This window comes from Phoca vitulina, unplaced genomic scaffold, assembly GCF_004348235.1.
Source record: "Phoca vitulina isolate PV1807 unplaced genomic scaffold, GSC_HSeal_1.0 scaffold6, whole genome shotgun sequence".
In the NCBI taxonomy this organism is placed as follows: domain Eukaryota; kingdom Metazoa; phylum Chordata; class Mammalia; order Carnivora; family Phocidae; genus Phoca; species Phoca vitulina.
Window position 1 is genome coordinate 59524427 of NW_022589709.1, and position 25428 is coordinate 59549854.

At 36.7% G+C, this 25428-nt stretch overlaps 1 protein-coding gene across 1 annotated transcript in view; it reads right to left on the bottom strand.

The window, feature by feature from the left end:
* The window catches only part of CWC27 (CWC27 spliceosome associated cyclophilin), a 192489-nt gene that overhangs the window by 143707 nt on the left and 23354 nt on the right, over positions 1–25428 (bottom strand). Inside the window, exons 8-10 of the mRNA XM_032404340.1 lie at positions 18979–19058; positions 17885–17918; positions 17136–17290 (exon numbers count right to left, since the gene is read on the bottom strand). Of these exons, the coding sequence (XP_032260231.1) occupies positions 17136–17290; positions 17885–17918; positions 18979–19058 (269 nt within the window). The remainder of the gene's footprint in view (positions 1–17135; positions 17291–17884; positions 17919–18978; positions 19059–25428) is intronic.

Genomic DNA, 25428 nt, shown 5'->3' on the forward strand with positions numbered 1-25428 from the left:
TTTTATATTGTTTCCCACCATCTAAAGAACAAAGTCCAGTTTCTAAATATGCCATACAAGGCCCATCTTGATTGGCCCCTGTTTACTCCTCTAATATTTCCTACCATAATTCCTGCAGATGTGCGTCCATGTGTACATAAGTTCCCACATTTATCAGGATATCAAATTCTCACCAATGCCTTTGCATGTACTGTCTGCATCCTGGCCCCCCATTCTTATATCCCACTCTTTATGCCTCATCTCAGGGGAGGTATAACATGGCAGTTAAGTCAAATATATCTGTGTTTAAATCCTGGATTGTCCATTGTTTGGAGAGTAATCCTGGGTAAGTTAAACTTTGCAAATACACTGAAGGAAGATTAGAAAGCCATCTAGCCTCACCATTCTTCCCCTACTCTTTGCAAAACCACTATGTCCCTATGCTTTGGTGGGCAACTCTGCCATTTTCTGTAAAATATAAAACTAAGAGCCAGTATTAGAATCTAATCTCTAGGTTCCTTGTAGGTAGATGTGATTAGTCAAATTCCAGATTGAAAAACATAAGCTTTAACCTTTGTTTTCTTCTAGCTCCTTATTCACTATATACTAAAATGTGAAGTAGTAATACATACAAATTTTAAATCCTTGCTTACAATAGTGGTCCATTTTAGCAAGGATGTAATATAACATTTTCATATACTGCTTGCCTCGTATATCTTGGGTGAAATATCTGTTCAGATCTTTTGTCCATTCCTTAAGTTGGTTTGTTTTCTTAGTGTTGCATTTTCAGAATTCTTTCTATATTCTGGATACAAGTCTCTTATTAGATATGTAATTTGCAAATGCTGCTTCCCAGTCTGTGGCTTGTCTTTTCATCACTTAAAAGCATCCTTTGGGGCCACCTGGGTGGCTCAGTCCTTAAGCATCTGCCTTTGGCTCAGGTCATGATCCCAGGGTACTGGGATTGAGCCCAGCATCGGGCTCCCTACTCCGCGAGAAGCCTGCTTCTCCCTCTCCCACTCCCCCTGCTTGTGTTCCCTCTCTTGCTGTGTCTCTGTCAAATAAATAAATAAAGTCTTTAAAAAAAATAAAAGCATCCTTTGCAGAGCCAAAGTTTTTTAAATTTCGATGAAGTCCAATTTATCAGTGGACTTCATGTCTTATTGTGTCTTGTTAGACTCATTAGCATATCCAAGTTCATAAAGATTTTCTCCTATGTTTTCTTTTAAAGCTTAATAGTTTTACTTTTAAGTTTATGATCTATTAGAAGTTAATTTTTGTATAAAGTGTGAGGTAGGTGTAAATGTTCAGTTTTTGCAGACTCTGAATTACTCTAACATCAGTTGTTAAAAGATTATCATTTCTCAAACTGTCTTTGTACTTTTGTCAAAAATCAGTTGATTATATGTGTGTATGTGTGGGTCTATTTCTGGGCTCTGTATTCTTTCTATTGATCTCTCTCTCTATCCAGTAGCCATCTATTTTTTCCCTCTGTAAGATTTAATAGGTATGTAATGCTATAGATTTTTGTAAACAGCATATACTTAATATACAATAGTTCAAGGTATCATAGCTCCAAATAGGGATTGCTTTCTGTTCTAAGAATCAGAAACAGAAATGTAACAACAACAAAAAGTAAACTTAAACAGAACCTGACTAATGTGAAACAGAAAAAGAATGCAATAATATTCTAAGGCTAGGCAACTGCTCTGCTTCGAAACTGAGTTTTCAACCTTAAAGAGCCCAGATGAAGTGAATCCCTTTGGCATAATCTATTTCCACGGCAGATTTATAGCTTTGTAGGAGGGTTAACTGTTAGCATTTTATTTAGGTTTAGGTGCCAGGTCTTCATCTAAAATTCAGCAGCTACAGTGTTTTAAAAAAGAATAATTCAAAGATATATACAGTATGAATTTATAAACATTCTTCAAATGCTACTTTAAAAACTTTTAGCAAGAACAAACTGATATTAATCTTCTCATACATTCCTTTTATGCTTTTTTGTTGGAATAAACAGCATTTCATCAGTGTTTTATGAAAATTATTTTGAGTTAATAGAAGAGTTTATAATCATAAAAGGCTCTCTATTATCTTAAGAGTCCATGAATTAAGCCAATCAGATATCCTTCCATCTTATGGCCATAGCACCAAAGACCTAGAGTGGTGATGCTGTAGGCCCACCATCTTTAGGTTGTAACCCTCCTCTGGAGGCCAGGCTCTTAGGTGTTTAAGTGTTGTTGTAGGCCGTGTTTACATACTATAACAGGTGTTATGTTCCTTTACTGCTCCTTAAAATTGTTGCTATTCACTGGCACAGCTTAGAAGCAAAGGTAGTTTAGTTAGGAGAAAGGACTCTCTCTCACTTTGTCTTTCTAGAATAGAGTGACCTTGTCTTCTGCAAACATCTGAGCTTAGCATTGGAAAAGACAGATAATCTAGATCCAGACCTGCTTTTTAACCTGTTTACCTTTATTTACCTATGTTCCCAACATACAGGAGAAGGTTAAGTAATATATGTATTTTCCTCACTAATTCATTTACTACAAAAACTATGAGAAAAACCTTTAAATATCTACTAAAATGTAAACACATTTTGTTCCAAAATTCTTTCCATACTACACAGCATGGGCTAAAACAATAAAACGAAGAAAAGATAATTTTTAAAACTTCACTGGACTACTGATAAATCCTACCTGAGAATATAATAATGAGCATAAAGCCAAACAGTTAAGGCTGGTGAACAACTTTGCAATGTTATCTTGGCTTTCAATTTCTGGGCCACTCTCCAGCAGCATCAGGATTAGACATTCTTACCTTCTATCACACTAAATGTACTTCCACAGGTCAGCTATATGTCTAGGTGACTGAGCAAGTACATATACCCTACAACTAAAACTGAGTCTTATCATATAGCAGCATGATATAAAATACAAGGACTTTAACACTCTAGTTTTTGTATAAGGCCTACACGGTATCTTTCTAAACTCTCCGAAGCCAAGCCAAGGGGTTTTCTTTTTAATTCCCTTTAACAAAGACTGTCGTTAAGATTATTTCAAGTTACAGTCAATATTGTGAACAAATAAGCATATCCAGAAATTTTCTATTGATTTGTAATGATTAATAAGTCTAAAAAAGTAAATGCTTATCTAAAAGGAAGACAAACTGGCAGGAAGTCATTATACAATTTTCATAATTAAGAAAACATTCTTTTTCACAGAATCCAGAAAATCAGATATACAGCGAAGAACAAATCTAGCTTCCTGTCTGTTGACTGTGTGTGTGTGTGTACATGCGTGCGTGTGTAAACTGAAAATACAAATTATAGAGAAAGGATTTTGTACATAAGCTCATATGCCAATTAATATCTGCCTTTGACCATAAGAAAAGTACTTCTCAGTAGGAACAGAAACCTACCCATTATCATATAACAAATTTGAGACTGTTTAAACAAAATAATTCTTTAAAGAAGTAGCTAAATCAACACTATAAATTTTAAAACAGAAAGCAGACTTCTTGACATGACAAAATTAGCAATGAGCAATACCAGGAAAATGTATTAAGGATCTTTAAAATAAAAGAGAAATTTAAGTGAGTAGAAGAATAATAAATACGAAATTACATTAAAAATCCAGTAAGCCTCTGATATACTTCAAAATAATAATGGAAATCCAATTTAAGGTTTAACACTCACATAGGTGCATTTAAATAGTAAATACGTTGAAATCAACATGAATACACAAATACACTGAATGAACTAATACACACGATGTAGCAATATCTAAACAAGAAAGACCAAGGAGAGAAGAGAGATCAAATATTACTAATGTATCAAAGTTGGCAAAAAGGTAGGAAAGAACTGTAATGAAATCTGTGAGATCCCTCTTCAAAGTAGGTCATTACTAAATAGTTCATATTGTCTACTTTTAAAAAGACAAGCTCAAATAAAGGCAAAGATTCGATAAGGTGAACAAAACAACAAAATCCACTCTTTTAGATTAATGTTGATGAAATATTATGGTAATGGTTCTTTAAAAAGTTATAGAACTTGTAGAAAACTGGTGATGGTTGGGAGAAGAGACCCTCTTATTTTGTCTCCCTAGAATAGAATGACCTTGCCTTCTGCAAACATCTGATCCTAGTTTTGAAAAAGATGGATATCTGCATTCAAACTTTATTCTAAACCTCATTTACCTTTATTCACCTATGCTCCCAGCATATAGGAAAAGGCTAAGTAATGTGTGTACTTCCATCACTAATTATTTGGCTGCAAAAACTATGAGCCAATCACATCCTAGCACTACTGATGAATTTTTTGTTTGTTTGTTGTTTTTGTTTTTTGAAGGGTGTGGATCCTAGCAGATGCATTTTGTAAAAGTCAAACAAATTTTAAAAGTTTGTCTTGGTTATTTGGATATGTACCCCTGATAGGCATGGAGGGAGTTATTTTAAATAGTGTGGTCTGAAAAGACGATGTTTGAGCAAGGAACTGCATGAAGAGAAGGAATGGTTACTAAGATTATCTTAGAGAAGAAACTTTCAAGCTGAGGTAACCCAAAGTTACCTGAAGGTAACTGAAAAAGGCCTGAAAAAAGAATGAGCTTGGTGTGTCCATGAAACAGCAAGAAGGACAATATGCTGCATTTGAAGTGAGCCACAAGAGTAAGGTGGATAACAGCTTGGCCAAAGTGTGTAAAAAAGGTAAGGGTGTGAGGACCAGAGCACAGAGTAAAGCAGTTGCCTTTGCCAGAAACATATGAGAATTTCAGATGCAGATGGGTACATTGTTGGTGGGAAAATGAGGAATTTCTCTCACAACTTCTGTTTTCATAATAAAATAAGGAGCAGGGTGATCAGCCAAAAGTGAGAAGAGCAGTGAAGACGTTGGGTGTTATTAATTAATATGATTCTCTTCCAGGAACAAGATGAAAACCAACTAAGAAGTCTATTAAAAATAATGAAACAGCTATTCATTTCCTCTCTGCCCACATTCCCATCTTAGAGAACCTACCCTACTCATAACCCTGGAAGAAACAGCCTGACTGTATCAGTTAGGTTTAGGTTCTGTTACGCTTAATAGAAACTCCAAATAATGTGGCTTTAAATAACTTGAATGTTATTTTATCCCACATCCAACAACTCCAGATAGGTAATCCAAGCTAGAATTGTGGCTCCATGAGGTCTTCAAGGACCCAGGCTCTTTCAACCTCTCTATTCCACCAAGGCTAGCCCCTTCCCTCTTTCCTTTAGAAAAGACTGCCTGAAAGTCTGATACTATCTGTTTCATCTCATTAGCCAGAATTTGGTCACAAGGCCTTGCCTTGCTACAAAGGAGTGTGGTGAATGTGTTTTAATGAGGCAGTCATGAGTCCAGCTACATATCTGGGTTCTCATTACTAAATACAAAGGGAAGTGGATGATGGAGGGACAAGCCATCTCTGTCACACCTACATATCTCATGGCTTTCTAAGAGCCCCTCCACCATCACTGTCCTCTCCGATGACATAAATGGATAGCTAACCCAAGCCAAGCCAGTAAGATTTTCTCTCTGGAGAGTCAGGCTTTGGGACACAGAAATAAAGTCAATTTACTTCTGAAGGGCTGAACTGCAAGAGACAATAGGCTAGAGCCCTACAAAGAAAACACAAGACTGTAGAAAGTAACAGAACGTTCCTGTCAGGCTTGTATGCAATTCTTTTATCTGGATTCTGTGCAACTCCCTCTATTCCTTTATGCAGAAATCCCTTCAGTTTATATGTAAAATCCCTTTATAGAAAAATGTGAGTTTTTTTTAGTAGGTTTCTATTCCCTACAACGAAAGGATCCTTAAGATATCTAATAAGAAAGTTATGATTTAATGTTATGTATATATGAAGTGTTTCTGCATCTTCTGTGAAACTCGTGGAAGATAGTCATTGTGCTCTTCTCCACCCCTTCTGGAAAGATAGGTAAGACAAAATTTCTTTTAGAATTTTATAACTTTTAAAAAGTATGTGATAATTAGGAAGTGATATCTTTCTTTTTAAAATTCAGATAATGGCAGTTAAGTAATGTTTATTATATCTTTTTTTGTCCTGTCCACCAGGAAGATGATGACTAAATTTATTACACAGTCACAGGCATTTACAGCAATTCCTGGTTAAAGCACAAAGCCTGGAGATTACATTACTGTTTCTAAGCATACACTGCTCCTCCTTGGGAAAGGTTTATACTTCACCATACCAGGTTTGGCCATATCATGTGCTCTCACCAATGAAATGGTGAAGTGATGGATGCCATGTCTAAGCAGAAGCTTTAAGAGCTAGCATATGATTCCATCGTCACTCTTTTCCTTCTGCTGTGCCTCTCAGCAAGAGGCTTCTCCTTCATTCTGGGCCCATGAATGTAAGTGATGGGGAGTCTATCTACAGATCTTGCTAGGATGTAGCCAGAACAAGAGAACAAACATTAGTTTTAACCCACTAAGATATGGGGATTGTTTGTTACCATAGCATAACCTAACTTAAGCTGACTAATAAAGGAAACAATTCAGTATGTTTATATGTAGGGCATTGAAGAATATCAGGAAGGACTAAAAGGACGAAAATGTCTGAGGGGAGCATTAGGAACATCTAGAGCTCCTATCCCAATACTTATCGCCACCACTCAGCCAAGTTATCTAAGCCAGAAACATAGGAGTCATCTGGAGTATATCTTTTTCCTTTGGGTCTCCTATATCCAAATCTGTTACCTCCTTATTATCTCTAAATCCATCCCCATAGATACTACTTTAGTGAATGAGACCCTTACTACCTCTCCTTTGGACTAATGTAATAATGTCTTTCTGTTTCGGTCTCCTTCCTCCAATCCATCCCCTACACTCATATAGAATAATATTTCTAACATGATGTCATACCTTTGCTAGAAACATCCCATGTGAGAGTTACACGTCAGCGGGACACATATGAGCTGGCCCCGGCCAGCCCTTCTCTGGGCCCTGGAGAGGGGTCAGGCCACAGCAGTTTCAAGACCAGATTTGCCACTTTCTACACACAAATGCTTAACCTCTTTAAGTCTAGTTTTCTTCACTTTTAAAATGAGAATCATAATATAGACTATACTTTGTAGCTTTGTTATGGAGGTCAAATTAGAGACATAAATTGACTTGGCAAAGCAGTAACACTATAGAACAAGAAATATTTGTGGAATAACAACAACTGTCTGCCTAGAGCATCTAGGAATACCTCACAGCCCTCATCTGTTCATACAACTGTCTCCCTTTACTAGACACTAAGCAACCTGTAAAGAAACTCAGACTTACTAATCTCAGCATCCTAGGACCTAGCACAGTGCCTGGTACAAAGGAGGAACTCATTGTGCATAAGCAAAGCCATACCTGAAAGGTGGTAAAATCCCTGAACGGTTAGGGGGGGAAAGGATCCAGAGAGAAAACTAGAGAAAGAAAAAATAGAATCACTAATTATAGATCTCCCTCAGGCCCGTGTGTAACTTCAAGTGCTTTTAACTTTGTGTTAAACAAAGATCTTTGCATCTTGAGTGGCCTCTTTGTTGTGTATTTTATCCAAATTATACCTGCCAATTTATTTTTTTTTAAAGATTTTATTTATTTATTTGAGAGAGAGCGAGAGAGAGAGCGTGTGTGAGTAGGGGGAGGAGTAGAGGGGTAAGGAGAGGAAGAGGGAAAGAATTTTGGAATAGCGACACAGGGCTCGATCTCAGGACCCTGAGATCATGACCTGAGCCTAAACCAAGAGTAAGACGCTTAACTGACCAAGCCACCCAGGCATCCGTATACTTGCCAATTTAATTTATAGGTAAATTCACAAAGTATAGACAAGGAAAGTAGGAAAGCAATGAATTTCAAAACTCTTCAATGTGACTAGATTTCCAGGGTAGGGAACACTTCCTCAAATGCTTGAGTAACTTAAAGAATGTTTTTTGCATATAATCTCAACACTGCATTTCAAATGTACAATTGCATTCTCCAAAAACAACTTATACTACCAGATCAATGGAATATAACTCTCAAGGGTAATTCTAAAGAGATGCAAATACCTCTTCTCCATTTTGACAGGAGAATCTCCCCCACATGTGCATTTCACTGCTTCCTGTCTGCCATTTGAAATCTAACTGTAAAAACAGTAGGGTTGTCGTATTTCTGAAGTATATAACTGAAGTTCAAGGATTTTTTTTCCTTTTATTTTGAAGGTGAACCCTTGGATGTGGATTAAGGTGGATTAAGGTTCTCAGTGAACTACCTGGGCATTTTAAAAGTGGTTTTTTATTTCAAATAGCCCAAGAAACAGTTTTGTTCAGAATATCCAAAAATCCTTGCTATAAAGACCCAAACAGAAGAAAAATGGAAGCTTGCCAAAAATGCCAAATGATAGTATGGTTTATATTATAATTGTTACTATTCCAAAATTTTAAATGTAATAGGTAAAGGCAGTAAAATAAACCGTCTAGCCTACATTGGGGGATTATACAACACTAATTTAAAGGACTGGACTTCATGCTAAAATGTTATTTCTTTCCAATAGTGCCTCCAAATAATGGTTTATCTTATTAGCATTCAGGTATAACTTATGAAATTGCTAATATTTAACTGTTCTTGATCTACAAAAATGGCAATTTTACATTCAACTCTTTTTTGACCTGGTATTTTGATCTGTTCCAGAAATATATATTGCCTACTTAACATCCTTAATAATTTGCATGCATGTCTCTTAGAGTACTTGTCAAGTGCTCCGAATTGTGATCATTGTTTATAATGTCACTTTTACACTATATAATGAACGTTTGCAGACAGAAATCATTTCTCCTTTGTTTTCATGTTCTGGGAGTCTGGCACTGGCTGGCACATAGCAGTTCCTATAGTGCCTGGCAAGAGGAGTAGCATGTGTTTGAGAATAGGATTACTGCTTAGGAGAGAACATACAAAAAATAAAAATCAAGGTCTAGGACAAGTTACCATGCAAACCGCATTAAAATTAGGACTGCTCCAAAGCTTAGTATCTGCTGATAAACCCGAATATCTCCTGAAAATACAGTAATTGGACCAGTACTACCCATACCAAAGAAATAGTAACTGAAAATTTTCTTTATTCAGAGACCAGTTACCCACTATATAGATCTCACATTTCTTTCTCTTCCTATTTTTTACCATCTGCTTCAGTACATCTCAGAGCAAAGGAAGGTAAAAGGAAGCAGAAATGCTCTAAATGGTTAAGGTACTCCTTGCTTGTAAATGTTCTAATGAGAGGAAGAGGAGGATCTTATAGATGATGATTCTAATGGTTCATACAGAGTCATTAAAATACCTGTGGATTTCAATCTTTGCTATTATCTTTTAAAATTTGTACTATAATTTAAAAATGCATACTATCTTCTAAATTTTTTTAAAAGTTTTTTATTTATTTGTCAGAGAGCATAAGCAGGGGGAACGGCAGGCAGAGGGAGAAGCAGGCTCCTCGCTGAGTAAGGGGCCCCATGCGGGACTCGATCCCAGGACCCTGAGATCATGACCTGAGCCAAAGGCAGACACTTAACCAACTGAGCCACCCAGGTGTCCCACTATCTTCTAAATTTTTGAAATTTAAATACTGTATTATTGTTTTGAATTTGTACTTCCTATGAGGATCATATTAAGACTAAGACATTCCCCAAGGCTGAGAGAAAAGTTACAAATGTTTTTGAGAAGGCTAGAAATCCTGGGAAGTAAGAAATCCTAGTAACATGTCAGACCCAACAAAGAGACACTTGAGAGATGACAATTGGCAATGTCTAATTTGGGTGTTCACCCAGGCCTCAGGGAGTATACTCAAGAGGTATTTATGACTACATTTTCCCTTGCTTCATAATTTAAAGTTCAATCCAACTCATCAGATCTTTAATCTCAATTTCAACTTCAATAACCATATCTAAATTCCTGGTGCTATCATAATAATGATATTTCATATTCAGTCAACTAACACAGGTCATAACTAAAATACAAATTCCACTGAATTTTACCAAATAAGAGAGTTGTTTTATGAAGAAGGTCAGCTAAATATGGATAAACAGAACATAGCTGATCAAAAACCAAAACGAATACCATTCTAGTTAACCTTGAAACATTTCTATCAAATGTTTGATGACTATTATTTGAGGATATGTGTTAGTATTTTTTGATTTATATTTCAATTTGATGAGAATAATTTAGAAGAGTAATTACAATACAATTACGTTTGATAGAAATTACACAAAGACTGAATTTCCGTAATGATTATAATCACCACAACAAACCATTAATTTCTAACTATTTGGTCTGCCTGTTACATCTGATTTTACTCTTTGGTTGTTTATTATGAATCAATATACAGATGTTAAAAAATAGTAGGGCAGACAACTCAATTTGGTTTACAGGCTTAACTTGCAGAAGTTGGGCTCCATCTACAGGCAAAAAAATAATTCTTTACAATCAACTTTTAAAATAGGATTTTCCAAAAGACAAGCTCCAAATAATCCCAAACTTACAATTAACCTTGAGTGCATATTAGAATAACCAGGGGTGCTTTCTTAAGCTTATGATCCTGTACCACAAATTCTGATTGACTTAGTCTGGGGTGGAGCCCGTTCTCAAGTGATCTAAATGTACAGAAAATGTTGAAAGACACTGATTGAAGTTTTTAGCAGCACCTACCTTTTAAAAACATCAGAAACACTCAAAGGTCATATTTCATTTCTTATAAAATTATTTGAGTCCTACTATACTGACCGTTCAATGTTTTTCAAAGATTAAAACTAAATTCAGTTGATATAAATGTCTTATCACTGTTAGACTGCAAAAATTATCTGAGGTGACAGTACGATTTTTAAAATCTACTTTTACATTATTCTGTACCTCAGAAGTAATCAAGGGAGTATGTGTGTGGTGGGGAGTAGAGTTCTTAACCCTGGAGGCACATTAGTATATCTGGGGAGATTTTACAAAGTTTTGTTGCCCTAAACTAAAATCTGTTCTTAGAAGTGAGAAAAGCAGTTACTCTGAGGGGGTGAGGGGAGAAGTAACCAAAATGGGGCAAGAGGGAGATTTCTGGGTGATGGAATTTTCTGTTTCTTGATCTGGATGATGGGTATATGGGTGTATTTGGTTTGTAAAAATTTAGCAAGCTGTGTAATTGTGATATGTGCACTGTGAAATAGAGCTAAGACAAATATATTCTGTATGTATATCATACTTCAATTAAAAGCTAAAAAGTTAAAAAGGAGGATGTGTCCAGGTTTCACTTCTGACCAAATGATTCAGAATCTGTGGAAGTAGGGCCTAGCCATCAGTATTTCTTTGAATGTTCCGCCAGTGAATCTAACAGGCAGTTGGGAATGAAAAACCATTCCTCTAATGCATCACAAATATATTTATTCATTTATTAATCCACTCATACAAACTTTAAGGACCATTTACTTACTATACCAGACTTGGAGGATGTAAAGATAAAAAGGACACAGGGCACCTGGGTGGCTCAGTCGGTTGGTTAAGCATCTGCCTTCGGCTCAGGTCATGATCGGGATCGAGCCCTGCATCTGGTTCCCTGCCCAGTGGGGAGTTTGCTTCTCCCTCTCCCTCTGCCCCTCCCCTGCTTGTTCTCTCTCTCAAATAAATAAAATCTTTTTTAAAAGAAAAGATAAAGAGGACACAATCTCTGAAGGAATTTAGTCTAGGCAAGGGATAGATAGGTAAACCAATAAATCCCATGTGATAAATACAAGCAAGTTACTTACAAGATCTAGAGGTGTAAGTGATTTGTCAAAGAAAGAGTCAATAATTTTGATGTTGTTGTTCATTCTTTTATACAAATATTTGGGTACCTCTGATGTTTGACCATAGAAATACAAACATAAATGGATATAATCTCTACCTTCAAGAAAGTTAACTTCGAGAAGGTTACAGTATAAGGATACACAAGGAAGGAAATAAAGGCATAAGCTAATGTCATACTATCACAGACTTGTAAGAAAGGTGTAATATGTATGCCCCGAGGAGTCAGAGATGGTACTACCAAGTTGCTGACCTTGGAGATAAAATGATATATAAACTTGAACTAGTCCAGTAACGGGGGGAATAAAAATTAGTATTCTAGAGGAGTGCTTTTCAAAAGTTAGTGTGCATACAGGTCAGCTGGGGTTCTTGTTAAAATGCAGATTGATTCCTCAAGTGTGGAACAGGGCCTGAAACTCAGCATTTCTAACTATTTCCCAAGTGATACTAATGCTACTGGTCTACAGATCACAATTTAAGTAGCAAAGTTCCCAAACAAAATGGGTTTCAAGAGACAAGAGATAAAAAAAAATGCCCAAAATTCTACAGCAGAGACACCAAGAAAAACAAAAATTGCAAAGTAGCCATTAGATTTGTCAATTAGAAGGCCTTAGTGAGAGTAGTTTCAGTGGAATCATGAGGGAGAAGCTAACTGACGGGTATTTAGAAATAAATGGGAAGTAGTAAGGTGGGGACAGGAAATAAAATGGAATGGTTTTGTTTGTTTTTACTCTTGAATGCTGGGAGAGATTTAAGTCTATTCGTAAGCTGAAGGAAAGAAACCAGTGAAGAGAGAAAACTAAAGATGGAAAAGAGGATGGAATCACTTTGGGTAGAGAGATTCCTCTCCCTTTGCAGCAGAGGAGAAGGAACTAAGAATTAGTCTCAAAGGGTAGGCAGGGGAAAAGAAAAGAATGAGTGGAAGGAGTTACTCTTATTTCACAGAGCAGGAAGCCAGGTGATCTGGTAAGAGACAGTGAGTTCCAGGTTTGGACTAAGCACTGTGGGGGGGTGGGAAATGAAGAAGCAATGGAGGCACAGCTAAGGCTGGACTGGTACATGGTTGTGTGATTCTGCTCATCAGCATCCAGTAGTGAAGGTATAGGCTTAAAGAAGATGGGCTGGATGAGAGAGTGAGACTGACACACTTAGTAAAGGAGGAGGAAAGGGACATAAATCCTATGAAGTCAAAATAGGTATAATGAGAGAAAAGAAAGGAGAGAAGGTAGGAAGTGCTTTGGACTTTTTTTCTCTTCAACTCCTAACCAGTTTTCAATAGTGTTAACAACTGGAGACACTGCTGAGAATACATTATTAGGAAAAGATTCTACTCCGTAAATTTGTTGAAAATTATATTGTTAAATACCATCCCCCAGCTTACACATTAAGCACTCAACAAACCTGCTTGTAGATTTAACATCCAAAGTGATAAACAGCTTTAACAGGGTCCAGATGTTTCTTAACCAACAGAAGCAATACCACAAATTTTCAGTAAAATTATACTCCTTGCCTAAAGCACTGGTAGGCTAGTCTATTCCCTGATCTTATTGCTTGAATCAGAAAATGACTGAAGGATAATGGACTACTTCTAGCACACGCAGATGAAAAGGCTGAATATTTGAATAGATAATGATTTCACATGGACATCCTATCTCGCTGGCAGCTATACCCATTATAATTCAACTTAGACTGAGTAGTGATATTCCTTTAAATTTAACTATCTTTTTTTTTTTTTACCACATTACAATTTTTTAAGACTCTTAGAGATTTTTCTGGTTTTTTTTTAACATAAAATTAACTTGAGACTTAAACTATAATGAAGCTGGTATAACTAACCAAAAGCACTAATAATTTTGGAATGTTTTTACACTCAAGTGGTCATGAGACAAACATGGATATTTCTAGGTGAAAGTGAAAAACTGTATTTTCCCTTTGAAATTCCATACTTTCTCCTCTATCCTGATCTCCTTATTTTTCTTTTACTTCTCTTTGTAGGCAGGAGAGGTAGGCTAGAAGGTGGAATAAGGATGTGAATATTGAAAAATCTGGTGGAAGAGGGAAACAGTTAAAAATAGATGTTTTGGGGGTGCCTGAATGTCTCAGTCGGTTAAGCATCCCACTCTTGATTTTGGCTCAGGTCATGATATCAGGGTCCTGTGATGGAGCTCTGGGTTGGGCTTCACGCTCGGCAGGTAGTCTACTTGGGATTTTCTCTCTTTCTCCCTCTGCCCCTCTCCCAACTCATCTGCATGGTCTCTCTCTCTCTCAAATAAATAAATAAATCTTTAAAAAAATTAGATGTTTTAGGGGCGCCTGGGTGGCTCAGTCGTTAAGCATCTGCCTTTGGCTCAGGTCATGATCCCAGGGTCCTGGGATCGAGCCCCGCATCGGGCTCCCTGTTTGGCGGGAAGCCTGCTTCTCCCTCTCCCACTCCCCCTGCTTGTGTTCCCTCTCTCGCTGTGTCTCTCTCTGTCAAATAAATAAATAAATCTTAAAAAAAAAATTAGATGTTTTGGTGTTTTCACTATTTATTAAGGCAAATTTTGCCAAATAAGCTTTATTTAGTTCTTAAAGAAAATTCAGCTTTGCTAAATTATAAGTTATACTAATTACAGGGTATATAAGTATTGGAAATTGTATTAAAGCCAATAAGACAGTAGAATTGAGGAATTATGCACTTAAACATAACAGCTATTTGTTTCATCTATTAAAAACTAAAAATGGGGGCACCTGTGTGGCTCAGTTGGTTCAGCATCCGACTCTTGGTTTCGGTTCAGGTCATGATCTCAGGGTTTTGAGATGGAGCCCTGTGTCGGGCTCTGTGCTCAGTGCAGAGTCTGTTTGAGATTCTCTCACTCCCTTTCCCTCTGCTCCTCCCCACCCCTCGCCGCTCATGCATGTGCTCTCTCTCTCTCTAAATATAAATAAATCTTTAAAAAAACTGAAAATGTATTTTTTGTCACATTATAAACCTAATCTTTAAAAAATTCATAGCTCTTAACAATCAGAAAATGCATGTCTTGAATGACAGAGGGAGAAAAAATATATTGATTGTATATGTAATCTGACTTAAAGTTACTGAGCTGATGTGATGTATAAGCACTAAAATATTGTCAATAGTGGCCCAAAGGTATTCTACTACAGTTAAATACTATTTCTGAATATAAAAGTTCATACCATCAGTGGGAATTTCTGGGAATTACTTTTCTGGTTACATAAAGGAAAAAACTGAGGGAGTGAAGCAATGAAAACATGGAAATGTTTTTCATTCTTTTAAAGTTTTTCTATATGAAGTTGAGAAATAGCAGAAAAAAAGAATATTGTTTATATGTAGTTACATCTATCTTATCCCCAAATGTAGGCGATCCAAAGAAAACATTTTTAAAGATTTTATTTATTTACTTGAGATAAAGAACGAGTGGTGGGAAGGGCAGAGGGAGAGGGATAAGGAGCAGATTCCCCGCTGAGCGGGGAGCCTGACACAGGGCTCGATCCCAGGACCCTGAGATCATGACTGTAGCCAAAATGAGACACTTAACCGACTGAGCCACCCAGGCACCCTGAAAACATTTATAAAGCAATATTATTGAGGAGTGCCTGGGTGGCTCAGTCAGTTAAGCGTCTCACTTTGGCTACAGTCATGATCCCAGGGTCCTGGGATCAAGTCCCGCATCCGGCTCCTTCTTCTCACTCTCTCTCTCTGTGGGCGCACTCTCTCTCTCTCTCTCAAATAAATAATAAAAATAAAATCTTTAAAGCAATATTATTTAAAATGTATACCATACAGTTGTAATAACAGAATCACAAAGGAGAGTTTTTCAATTAAATTGAATTTCAGGAGTCACAAAACTCAACAACTCTTTATCATCAGACATTTCCTGAAATTTTTTGATACCACTGAGATTAGAAGAGGTATATAGTATAAATCAGACTTGAAAAGATATTAAAGAAGGTTTTCAGGCCCACATACTTTCATAACCAATTCTGGCAAATTTTACTCACCTAAATCTGAGGACTTCTCTTTTCATTCTATACAATACTCTACTGTTCGTATTCATATTAAACAAACACAGCCTTCCATATCTAACTAATATGTTGTTTACCCCACATATAAAAATTTAGAGGCTTTTATAAAATTAACAAGTCAGGAAATGACAGATGTTGGCGAGGATGCGGAGAAAGGGGAACCCTCCTACACTGTTGGTGGGAATGCAAGCTGGTGCAGCCACTCTGGAAAACAGTATGGAGGTTCCTCAAAAAGTTGAAAATAGAGCTACCATATGATCCAGCAATTGCACTACTGGGTATTTACCCCAAAGATACAAAAGTAGGGACCCGAAAGGCTACGTGCACCCCGATGTTTATAGCAGCAATGTCCACAATAGCCAAACTGTGGAAAGAGCCAAGATGTCCATCAACAGATGAATGGATAAAGAAGTTGTGGTATATATATACAATGGAATATTATGCAGCCATCAAAAGGAATAAGATCTTGCCATTTGCAACGACGTGGATGGAACTGGAGGGTATTATGCTGAGCGAAATAAGTCAAACAGAGAAAGACATGTATCATATGACCTCACTGATATGAGGAATTCTTAATCTCAGGAAACAAACTGAGGGTTGCTGGAGTGGGGGGTGGGGTGGGAGGGATGGGGTGACTGGGTGATGGACACTGGGGAGGGTATGTGTTCTGGTAAGCGCTGTGAATTGTGCAAGACTGTTGAATCTCAGATCTGTACCTCTGAAACAAATAATGCAATATATGTTAAGAAAGAAAAAAAGAAGAAGAAGAATGTAGCAGGAGGGGAAGAATGAAGGGGGGGAAATCGGAGGGGGAGAAGAACCATGAGAGACAATGGACTCTGAAAAACAAACTGAGGGTTCTAGAGGGGAGGGGGTTGGGAGGATGGGTTAGCCTGGTGATGGGTATTGAGGAGGGCACGTTCTGCATGGAGCACTGGGTGTTATGCACAAACAATGAATCATGGAACACTATATCTAAAACTAATGATGTAATGTATGGGGATTAACATAACAATAAAAAAATTAAAAAAAAAAAACAGGAAGGACATAAGTGGAGTCCAACTACAATAAAAAAAAAAAAAAAAAAATTTAGAGGCTTTTAAAGAAGAGATTAGAAAGAAATGAAGAAGAATTTGACTCATGGGACCATTGCTGTAAGTACTTTAAAACTGGTCTATTTTAGGCCTCCAAACAGGCTAACATACAAATGGTACACATATCAAACATTATGAAAATAGTGTTTAAAAAAATAAGTTGAATAGAGGACTTAATACTAATTTAAAGTGAAGTATATAAGAAGACAAACTGACACCCAGAAGCACAGTAATTGACTCACCTGCGGCTAACTGATTTCTTCACTTCTCCCTCTCCAGCTGACTTAACATTTCCACTTGTGTCCTTTTTTAACTTTTTTGCAATTCTTTCTCTCATTAGATTCTTCTCATCACCATCAATATATTCATCATGCTCTGCACCTTCATATTCTCCATCCTGTAGAAATTGAAGTGGAGTATTTGCCAGGCATCCCATTTCCCCTTAAACTTCCAGAGATCCATCTGAGACTCTCCTCATTGCATTCTAGGCCAGTTTTGTTTTTTGTTTTGTTTTGTCTTGTCTTGAATTAGTAAGGGCTTGAAGAATCTGTTCCAGGTGGGAATACTCCTAGGGTCTGCTCTAGGCCAACTATGTGAGTATGGGATACCCAAATAAGGGGTGTTTGCTCACGTAACCCACAGCCCTTCTGTGCAACACGGGCTGTATTCCTTCTGTATCACCCAGGATATTGTGTCCATCTACATTCCTATTCTTTCCCAGTGGGAAATGTGGCTTCTGCAGGCAGTTGGCCAGCATACTGACCGCAACCAGAGATTAATTCAAGTAGAATGAGGAGGAGGTGGAGGAGCTGAGATTTCTTCCTATAATCTCAGTCATACCAATTACTTCTCAGAATCCTCCTTAAGTTTTTTCAAAATTTTAAATATATAATTATAAAAGTAACATACACTACCTTTTAAGGAAAAAAATTAAGATTTTATAAACATTTTCTATTAGTTGTTCAAACTATATATTAAAATTAATACTTACTTTAGCTGAATCTCCTACTGCATCACCTTTCTCACTACAAAAAGAATGAAACAAGAAAATTTTAGCTTCAAAGTGAAACTACTAAAATTATGCAAATTTTAGGATTATTCAAAATTTAGAATATTTTGCTAGGATTAACAGTTCAAAACCTATTTCAACATAGGAATTTCAGAATGGAATTGTAGAATAGAAACATTCTACAAGAGTCATTTTTACAAATAGAGTAAGAAGTACGCTCCATGAGCACACATATGAATTCACTAGAATTAACAGAAAAAAGCAAACAACAATCAACGGTGCTGTTTTTATGAACAAAGGACTACAGTAAACAATTTCTTCCACTGGCTTGATGTACTCTGGCTGAAAAAAACAAATCCTTCAAATACAAGGATATTAAGAAAAGACTTTTTTTTAAAATGGAATTTTTTAAAACAAGCTAAACTCAGTGCAATAGCATTTTAATCCCCCTTTGAGACACTGGCCCAATATATCATGTGCAATTGTATTTAACAGTAAGACATCTTCCCTTCTCCAAGAGAAACAGAGATAGACATTTTCTGTTAACTACTAAAATATATAAGAAATAACTACTCAATGGATTCGTCTAAAATGTGGTGACTTCACAAAACCTTTCAACTCTGCCTTGTTTACCTATCATACCAACTGGCACAAAAACGCTTTAAGGAAAAAGCTAACAAAGTAACTTTGAATTAAACATTAAACTTTTAAAGCAAACCGTTTCCTATTCAAACTATCCCAAGATTTAAGCTTAGCAATTAAATTTAAATTTAATTAGTTCAACAGAAATAGATAGCAAGATGAAATGAAAGGGGCCAGATTTCTGCTCAGGTCATGATCTCAGGGATGTGAGACTGAGCCCCACGCTGGGCTCTGCACTCAGTGGGGAATCCGCTTGAGGTTCTCTTGCCCTCTCCCTCTAACACTCCCAACCCCTGCAGTGCGTGCTCTCATTCAAATAAATAAATCTTTAAAAAAAAAAGAGAGAGAGAGAGAACTGACCATTTTCTCACAAAGGCAGCAAGAAAATATCTGAGCCAGAAAATAATTTAGGATCACACTTGTAGCATACTAACCTTCCAACGGCTGGAACAGAACTGAGATGGGGATCATCCTTAAGCAAGTCATGACTACTTTTGCTTTTTCCCTTCATGCTCTAGGAAAAAATGTAGGATATAATCATAAGTGAGGAAGAAATAAGTTTTCCAAAAGGACAAGATAACACGTTTACATAAAATCTAGTACTGGTAAAATATGGCTAGCAAAAGATACATGTTCCTGAAATTTTCAATATAAATTAAAGCTTTATAAGTAAGAAGCTAACTCTCACACTGATTGAAAATACTGTTTTTAAAAATACCTTTTCTTCCAAAAAGTGATAAATCCTTCAAAATAAGTTTATTGATTACTATTTCCAAACACTAAATCTTCAGTATGATTTACATACAGCTAAACTAATTCTTTGATGCAGATAGAAAAACTTAGAAGATAGTTCACAAGAGTAATTCAAAATAAATGCACACAATTGTTTTTCAAACAAACTGGCTATATTGCACAGAATTACATGAATACATGTATTCTGTTTCTCTGAAGAGCCCTATTACATTCTTTGACCTTTAGCACAGACAGAAAAACTTAATAGTTAAAAAAGATCTGATAGGCCACTTAATCTAGTCTCCCACCCAATGCAGGAATCTCCTTGACATCACTGCTGACTAGTCAGCCGGTGTTTCAACGCCTGAAAGGAGCTTTTCCTCAGATACACACACAAACCACTCCTTTTCAAATGTTTTCTATTGTTGGACAGTTCTCTCTGTAATTGGGAAAAGAAGTGTATGTGTAATTTCCAACCATCCAACCAATCCTAGTTCTACCTTCTAGAACTCAAAATGAACTATAAACAATTTCTGTTATGATGTATACTACACAGAGCTTAGTTTAAATACAAAGAGACTGGTAGGTATAATAATGGCCCCCTAAAGATGTCCACATCCTAGTCCTCAAAACCTGTGAATATGTTACCTTACATGGCAAAAGGGACTTTGCAGATAAATTAAGGATTCTGAGATGAGGAGACTATCCTGGATTGTCAGGGTATATCCAATGTAATCACAAAAGTCCTTACAAGTGAAAGAGGGAGGCAGGAGAGTCTGTTTCATAATGATAAAGCAGGAGAAAGACGCTATGGGCTATTGCTAGCTTTGAAGATGGAGGAAGGGGCCACAAGCCAAGGAATGCAAATAGGCTCTAGAAGTTGGAAGAGTTAAGGGAAGAGATTCTCCCCAGAGGCTCCAGAAGGAATGCAGCCCTGCCAATACCCCAATATGTAGCCCAGTGAAATCTGTTTTGGACTTCTGACCTCCAGAACTGTAACATATTAGATTTGTTTTGCTTCAAGCCACTAAATTTATGGTAATTGGTTACAGCAAAAATATGAGATGAATACAAATATATTAACATCTTTTTAAAATTACTTAAATATAAACAATTAGAAAGATCAAGTTTAATACCATTTAATGAGGCAAAAAACGTTTATAAATTAGACTGTTCAACACTTCTTAGAGCCTCTGTGCAAAAGGCCTAGCGGCACTCTTCATGCCGTGTCCACCCCCGAGATCCCAACCTTTTGGGGAAGTTTAATTTCTTGGACTAAACAAGGATAGGACAAAACATTCTTATTTTATTCTCAAAAGTGGTGTATTTGTCTATCAATATAACTTTTTCTGGGTGAGAAAAAAGCCTTTTTGTATCTTGGGATTTGAAGTAAAAATATTGGCATATCTTGCGATGAGAGAAATACTATGTGTATCACTGTGAATGTGGCACAGTTTAATCACTATTTTTAAATCTAGCTATTGCGATACTTTTATAATGAACCTACCATTTAACTTGCCTCATGGAAACTACTTGTCTGATTGTAAGCTTTCACTTGAAAAATATTTTCTGACATCTGTTTTTAAATTATACACAAAGATTCAGGAGTAAACTTTAAACCAGTACAGGCATTTGAATACAACTATCATTTAAGAAAGCAAAATGAAAGGAGGGATGTTCCATAAAAACTTTTCAAATGTCTGAAGCCTAGGATCATATTTTTACTTAGTTTTTACTTCTCCAAAGTATATCCAGTTCCTCAAGCATTCTCCATGTGCAGTGGTTCTTGGCTTTATCACCATCCTCCCCATGATCCTCCCTTCCTCTGAATGCATCTAGTTTGTCAGTTTTTCTTTCTTTCTCTTTCTCTTTCTTTCTTTCCTTCTTTCTTTCTTTCTTTCTGTTTCTTTGTCAGTATCCTTCTTAAATGTGTTCTGAACTGAACAAAATGCTGAAAATGTGACCACCCAAAATGCAAAGAATGTTAAATTTCTTATTCCAGAGACCTTACTCTTAATAATTCAACTAGGGCTTACAGGCTATTAAGTCTTATACCTATTCAGCTGATTGCATTAAATTCAAGTATAGAATTTACATGTACTCCTATTACATTTTAACTTACTAGCTCAAATAATCATGCACAGGTTGACAACAAAGCACTCTTTGGGCAGAAGTATTCAATCAGATATAAATCCGTCTGACTATACTATCTCCCAGATCACATTTCCTCATGTTGTCCACAAGAATATCATGAGAGACTGACAATGTGCTTTCCGAAACTCAAAATATGTTATTATGGCATCCTCCTATCATGCAATCCTATCAAAAAGGAAATGAAGTCAGTCTGGCAAGTCACTTAACCAGAGTCTCAGTTTCCTCATCTATAAAGAAAGGAAGTTGGACTACATCCCTTTGAGCTATAAAACTCTATTATTCTAAAAGAGATTTTATCAGGTAGTAGAAAGATACTGAAATAAATAATGAAGGAAAGCTAACCCATGTGGGAGAGGTACCTTGTCATGAATAAATGAGTGGGGTGAAGTAGTGTCTGTAATCCCACACTGATAATCCATAAACCAGAGGGGACTCTATCTTATTTCTCCTTTCACATAAAGTAAAGCCCCAATTCAGACTTTACCAATTATTAACTTGTGATGTTAGACAGGTTCTGGAATAAAGCTTAATACACTATAGAGTCACTGAAAAAAGAAACTTGATAAGCAAATGAATAATGAAACAATTATTTTCAGGACCTCTAGAAATATTTAATTTCACGCAAGCACTGAAACTGAAAATTGTTCTTAGTCACTGTAAAAGACACTTACTTCACTTTGGTTCTAATTACTACACACATTTAAAAACAGTAAGGCTAACTTTTCAGAAATATATCTGTTGGTCATACTTTCCCAATATTCAGGCTAGTGTTCCTTTTTCTAACCAAGGTTTCATTTTATCCCAAAGGTAAAATGTATTGGAGGGATTCTCAAAGTCTGAAATACAGTACAAAAGGAAAATAAATAAAATAAACTTCCATTTTGAGTCACTCTAGAATTTGTCTCATGCCCTCTAGAGAAATTTCCTTTCCTCTAAGCCAATAAACTTCAATGATTTTTTTTATCGTTGTTCTATTTTCTCAAGCTAAACTTATTCATGACTCCATTATATAAACAGACAAAACAGCTGAATTCTATAAGCTGAAGATTCTGCACAATGTGCCAAGACACATTCACATGTGGAGAATGGGTTGTTGGGGGGTCATGATATACGGTTGTACCCCAGTGCTCTCCAAGCTGCTCAAGCTACTATCCAGGACCCAGTGGGAGTGCTCAGGAAGAGCACTCGGGCAATTGTGCCAAGTTAAGGCTTCTAACCCCAGAAAGCTGAACTGCTGGTGAAGTTTTTTGCCAACCCTCTGGACTGCCTTAGCATGAGGGCAGCAGCTTCTGCATCATAATCACAATCATATCAGAGATTGTTTGATATTCTTTAGCTTTCTGAGAATCAAATATAAATTATAACACAGAGTACATTGCTTAAGACATCTGACTTTCAAAAACATTTTCTGAGATTGCATATTGTATCGAAGTAATGACTATCTACATCCTTATTTCATGTTACAAAGAGGAAACTTGAGGCTCAGGGAGACTGTTATCCAGTCACAGAGTATCAGTGGAAAGCGAAGTGCCAATATGAATGTGTATGATCCCAAATTCATGCTCTTTCTGTTCCAACCCACTGCCACCCAAAGATGACACAGTTTACCATCAGAGAGCTCACAGCCTAGGACTCTACAGGCTTAATAAAGCAGAAAGAAAAGGGTATAATGTTTTAGTATACATTGAGAACACAGTTGTATGTTTCTTGTGTAATAAAACAAAATGGATGTTTTTTAAAGGAAAATGTAAGTATCACAAGACAGGCAAAGGTTAGATAAGAAAAAGGAACGACTAAGAAAAGACATTTAGAAAAGATGGTATTTTAGGTGTTGAAAATAAATATGACTTTGACATCCAGAATGGGACAGGACACTTCAGGCAGGGAAAAGAACATGAACAAAGACATACAGAAAGGAAAACACAAAACATATATGTAGAACAGCAAATAGTTCAGCTCTGCTAACACAGTGTTTCCTACATTTCCCTGATAAGAATTCCACAGAATTCATTAAAAGTACAGCTTCCCAGGCCCCTCCCTTGGAGATTCTAATTCTGTAGGTCTGAGGAGGGTGGAGGGATTTAATTTTTAATTTTTAAAACAGTGTTGGACCTGATTTTTCAGTGGTTTTTAAGTGGTTTAAGAAGTAAACTAGAGGGCAGACTTGGTAAAGAGGGTCACGGCCTTATTTCTATAGTCAACAGAGAGCAACTGTGACATCTTAATGAGGTTTCAAGAAGACTGTTCTGATGGTAATGAGTGGAAGGGAAGGAAGAGCAAGGAGATGGGAGACCAGTCTGTAGACTAGGGCAGCAGCCCAGGCTAGAAATGAAGGCCTGAACGAGAGTAGTAGCAAAATAAATTAAAAGGAAAAAATTTGAGATATGTCATGGATGAAAAATTGGTAGAACAGTGCAACAAATTGGTTTTGCAGAGAAAGAATAAGAAAAAAGTCAGAATCTAAAATTCTTCTCTAGAGGATACTGATACCAGGGAGTAGAAAAAAGTCACAAAACAGGGAAAAGTCTGGGAAACAAAGATAATGAATCAAGCCTTGGCCAGGACTTGGGTTACTAGTGAGATATTCAAACATAGAGAGATGGCCAGTAGGCAGCTGGAGAAAAGAAAAGTAAGCCAGCCTAGAGATACAGATTTGAGAGTCAGAAACAAACATTTGATAATTTTATCACAAAGCGCAGAGTCAGATGAGAGAAATATGATGACACAATACTAGGCTTATACTATTCACATGATAATGGACTGTAGGTTGCAATTTTCTTGGCAAAAAGGAAGGAATTTACTTAGTCTTTCCACAGTTTGAAGTGTTTTTCAGGTTTGAGAGCAACATAAAGGGCAAGCCAACACTATCTGCAGTGGTATCCTTGCACATTTCAACCTTGTAGCAAACACTGATTGCTTTAGGATTATCAAGTTCACCACAGTCAGTGTAAGTTAAACATTTTGTTTGTTTTACTTTGTATAATAGTAAGCAGCAGAGGAAGATATGCTTTAAACATTTAATATATACTGTTGTTACAAATAGAAAAAATTCAAACTAATTTCCTAGTAAAGTCGACCTCAAAGTAATGGTGAATAAAACTTACTTTAGACCAGAAATTTAATTCAACAAAAAGACTAATAGAAAAACTCCTTTCTCCTACCCTTGTTCTCTCCTCAGGGTGGCTCAGCCTAATATCCAGGCCCCTGTGTGAGTTAGGAAAGGGCAAGGGGCCAATTGCACTGAGCTGCGTTCCACCCCAGAATGCTGTGCTACCAGTGTAATTTCCCGCCAGCCTTCTTGATGGCTTGGGCTTGAAGGAAGCAGCTTCTGCAGCATTCAAAATCATATTAGAGACTTAAATGGCTATAGAAATCTAAGTTCAAAATTCTGATCGTACCATCTCCTAATTACACGGTCTTGCACCAGTGATTTAACCTTTAACCTATTGATTTCTTCCCTTAAATAGGAATGATAACACCTATAGCACATGACTGTTATAGAGGTTACATAAAATAAATATTTAGCACAGGTAGCAGAGAGGAAAATAATTACAGTACAGTACAGTATAACATATGCTTTGAGGGTTCTAGAGGGGAGGGGGGTGGAAGGATGGGTTAGCCTGGTGATGGGTATTGAGGAGGGCACGTTCTGCATGGAGCACTGGGTGTTATGCACAAACAATGAATCATGGAACACTATATCTAAAACTAATGATGTAATGTATGGGGATTAACATAACAATAAAAAAATTAAAAAAAAAAAACAAAACATATGCTTTGATAGCCACAGACAGATTACCACGGAAAGAAGTTAAACTCAGCCTGAGTGGGAGATGGGTAGGGGAGGGAGGTGGAGGTCGTCCAGAGTTGATAGTGGAGCTAAATCTTAAAGGAAAAACAAAAATTAACCAAATAAAGGAGAACCTACCCCAAGCAAAAGGAAAAACAGGAGTGGGGGGGTTGTGGGGAAGGCATGTGTATGTAAGGAGACTTGACAT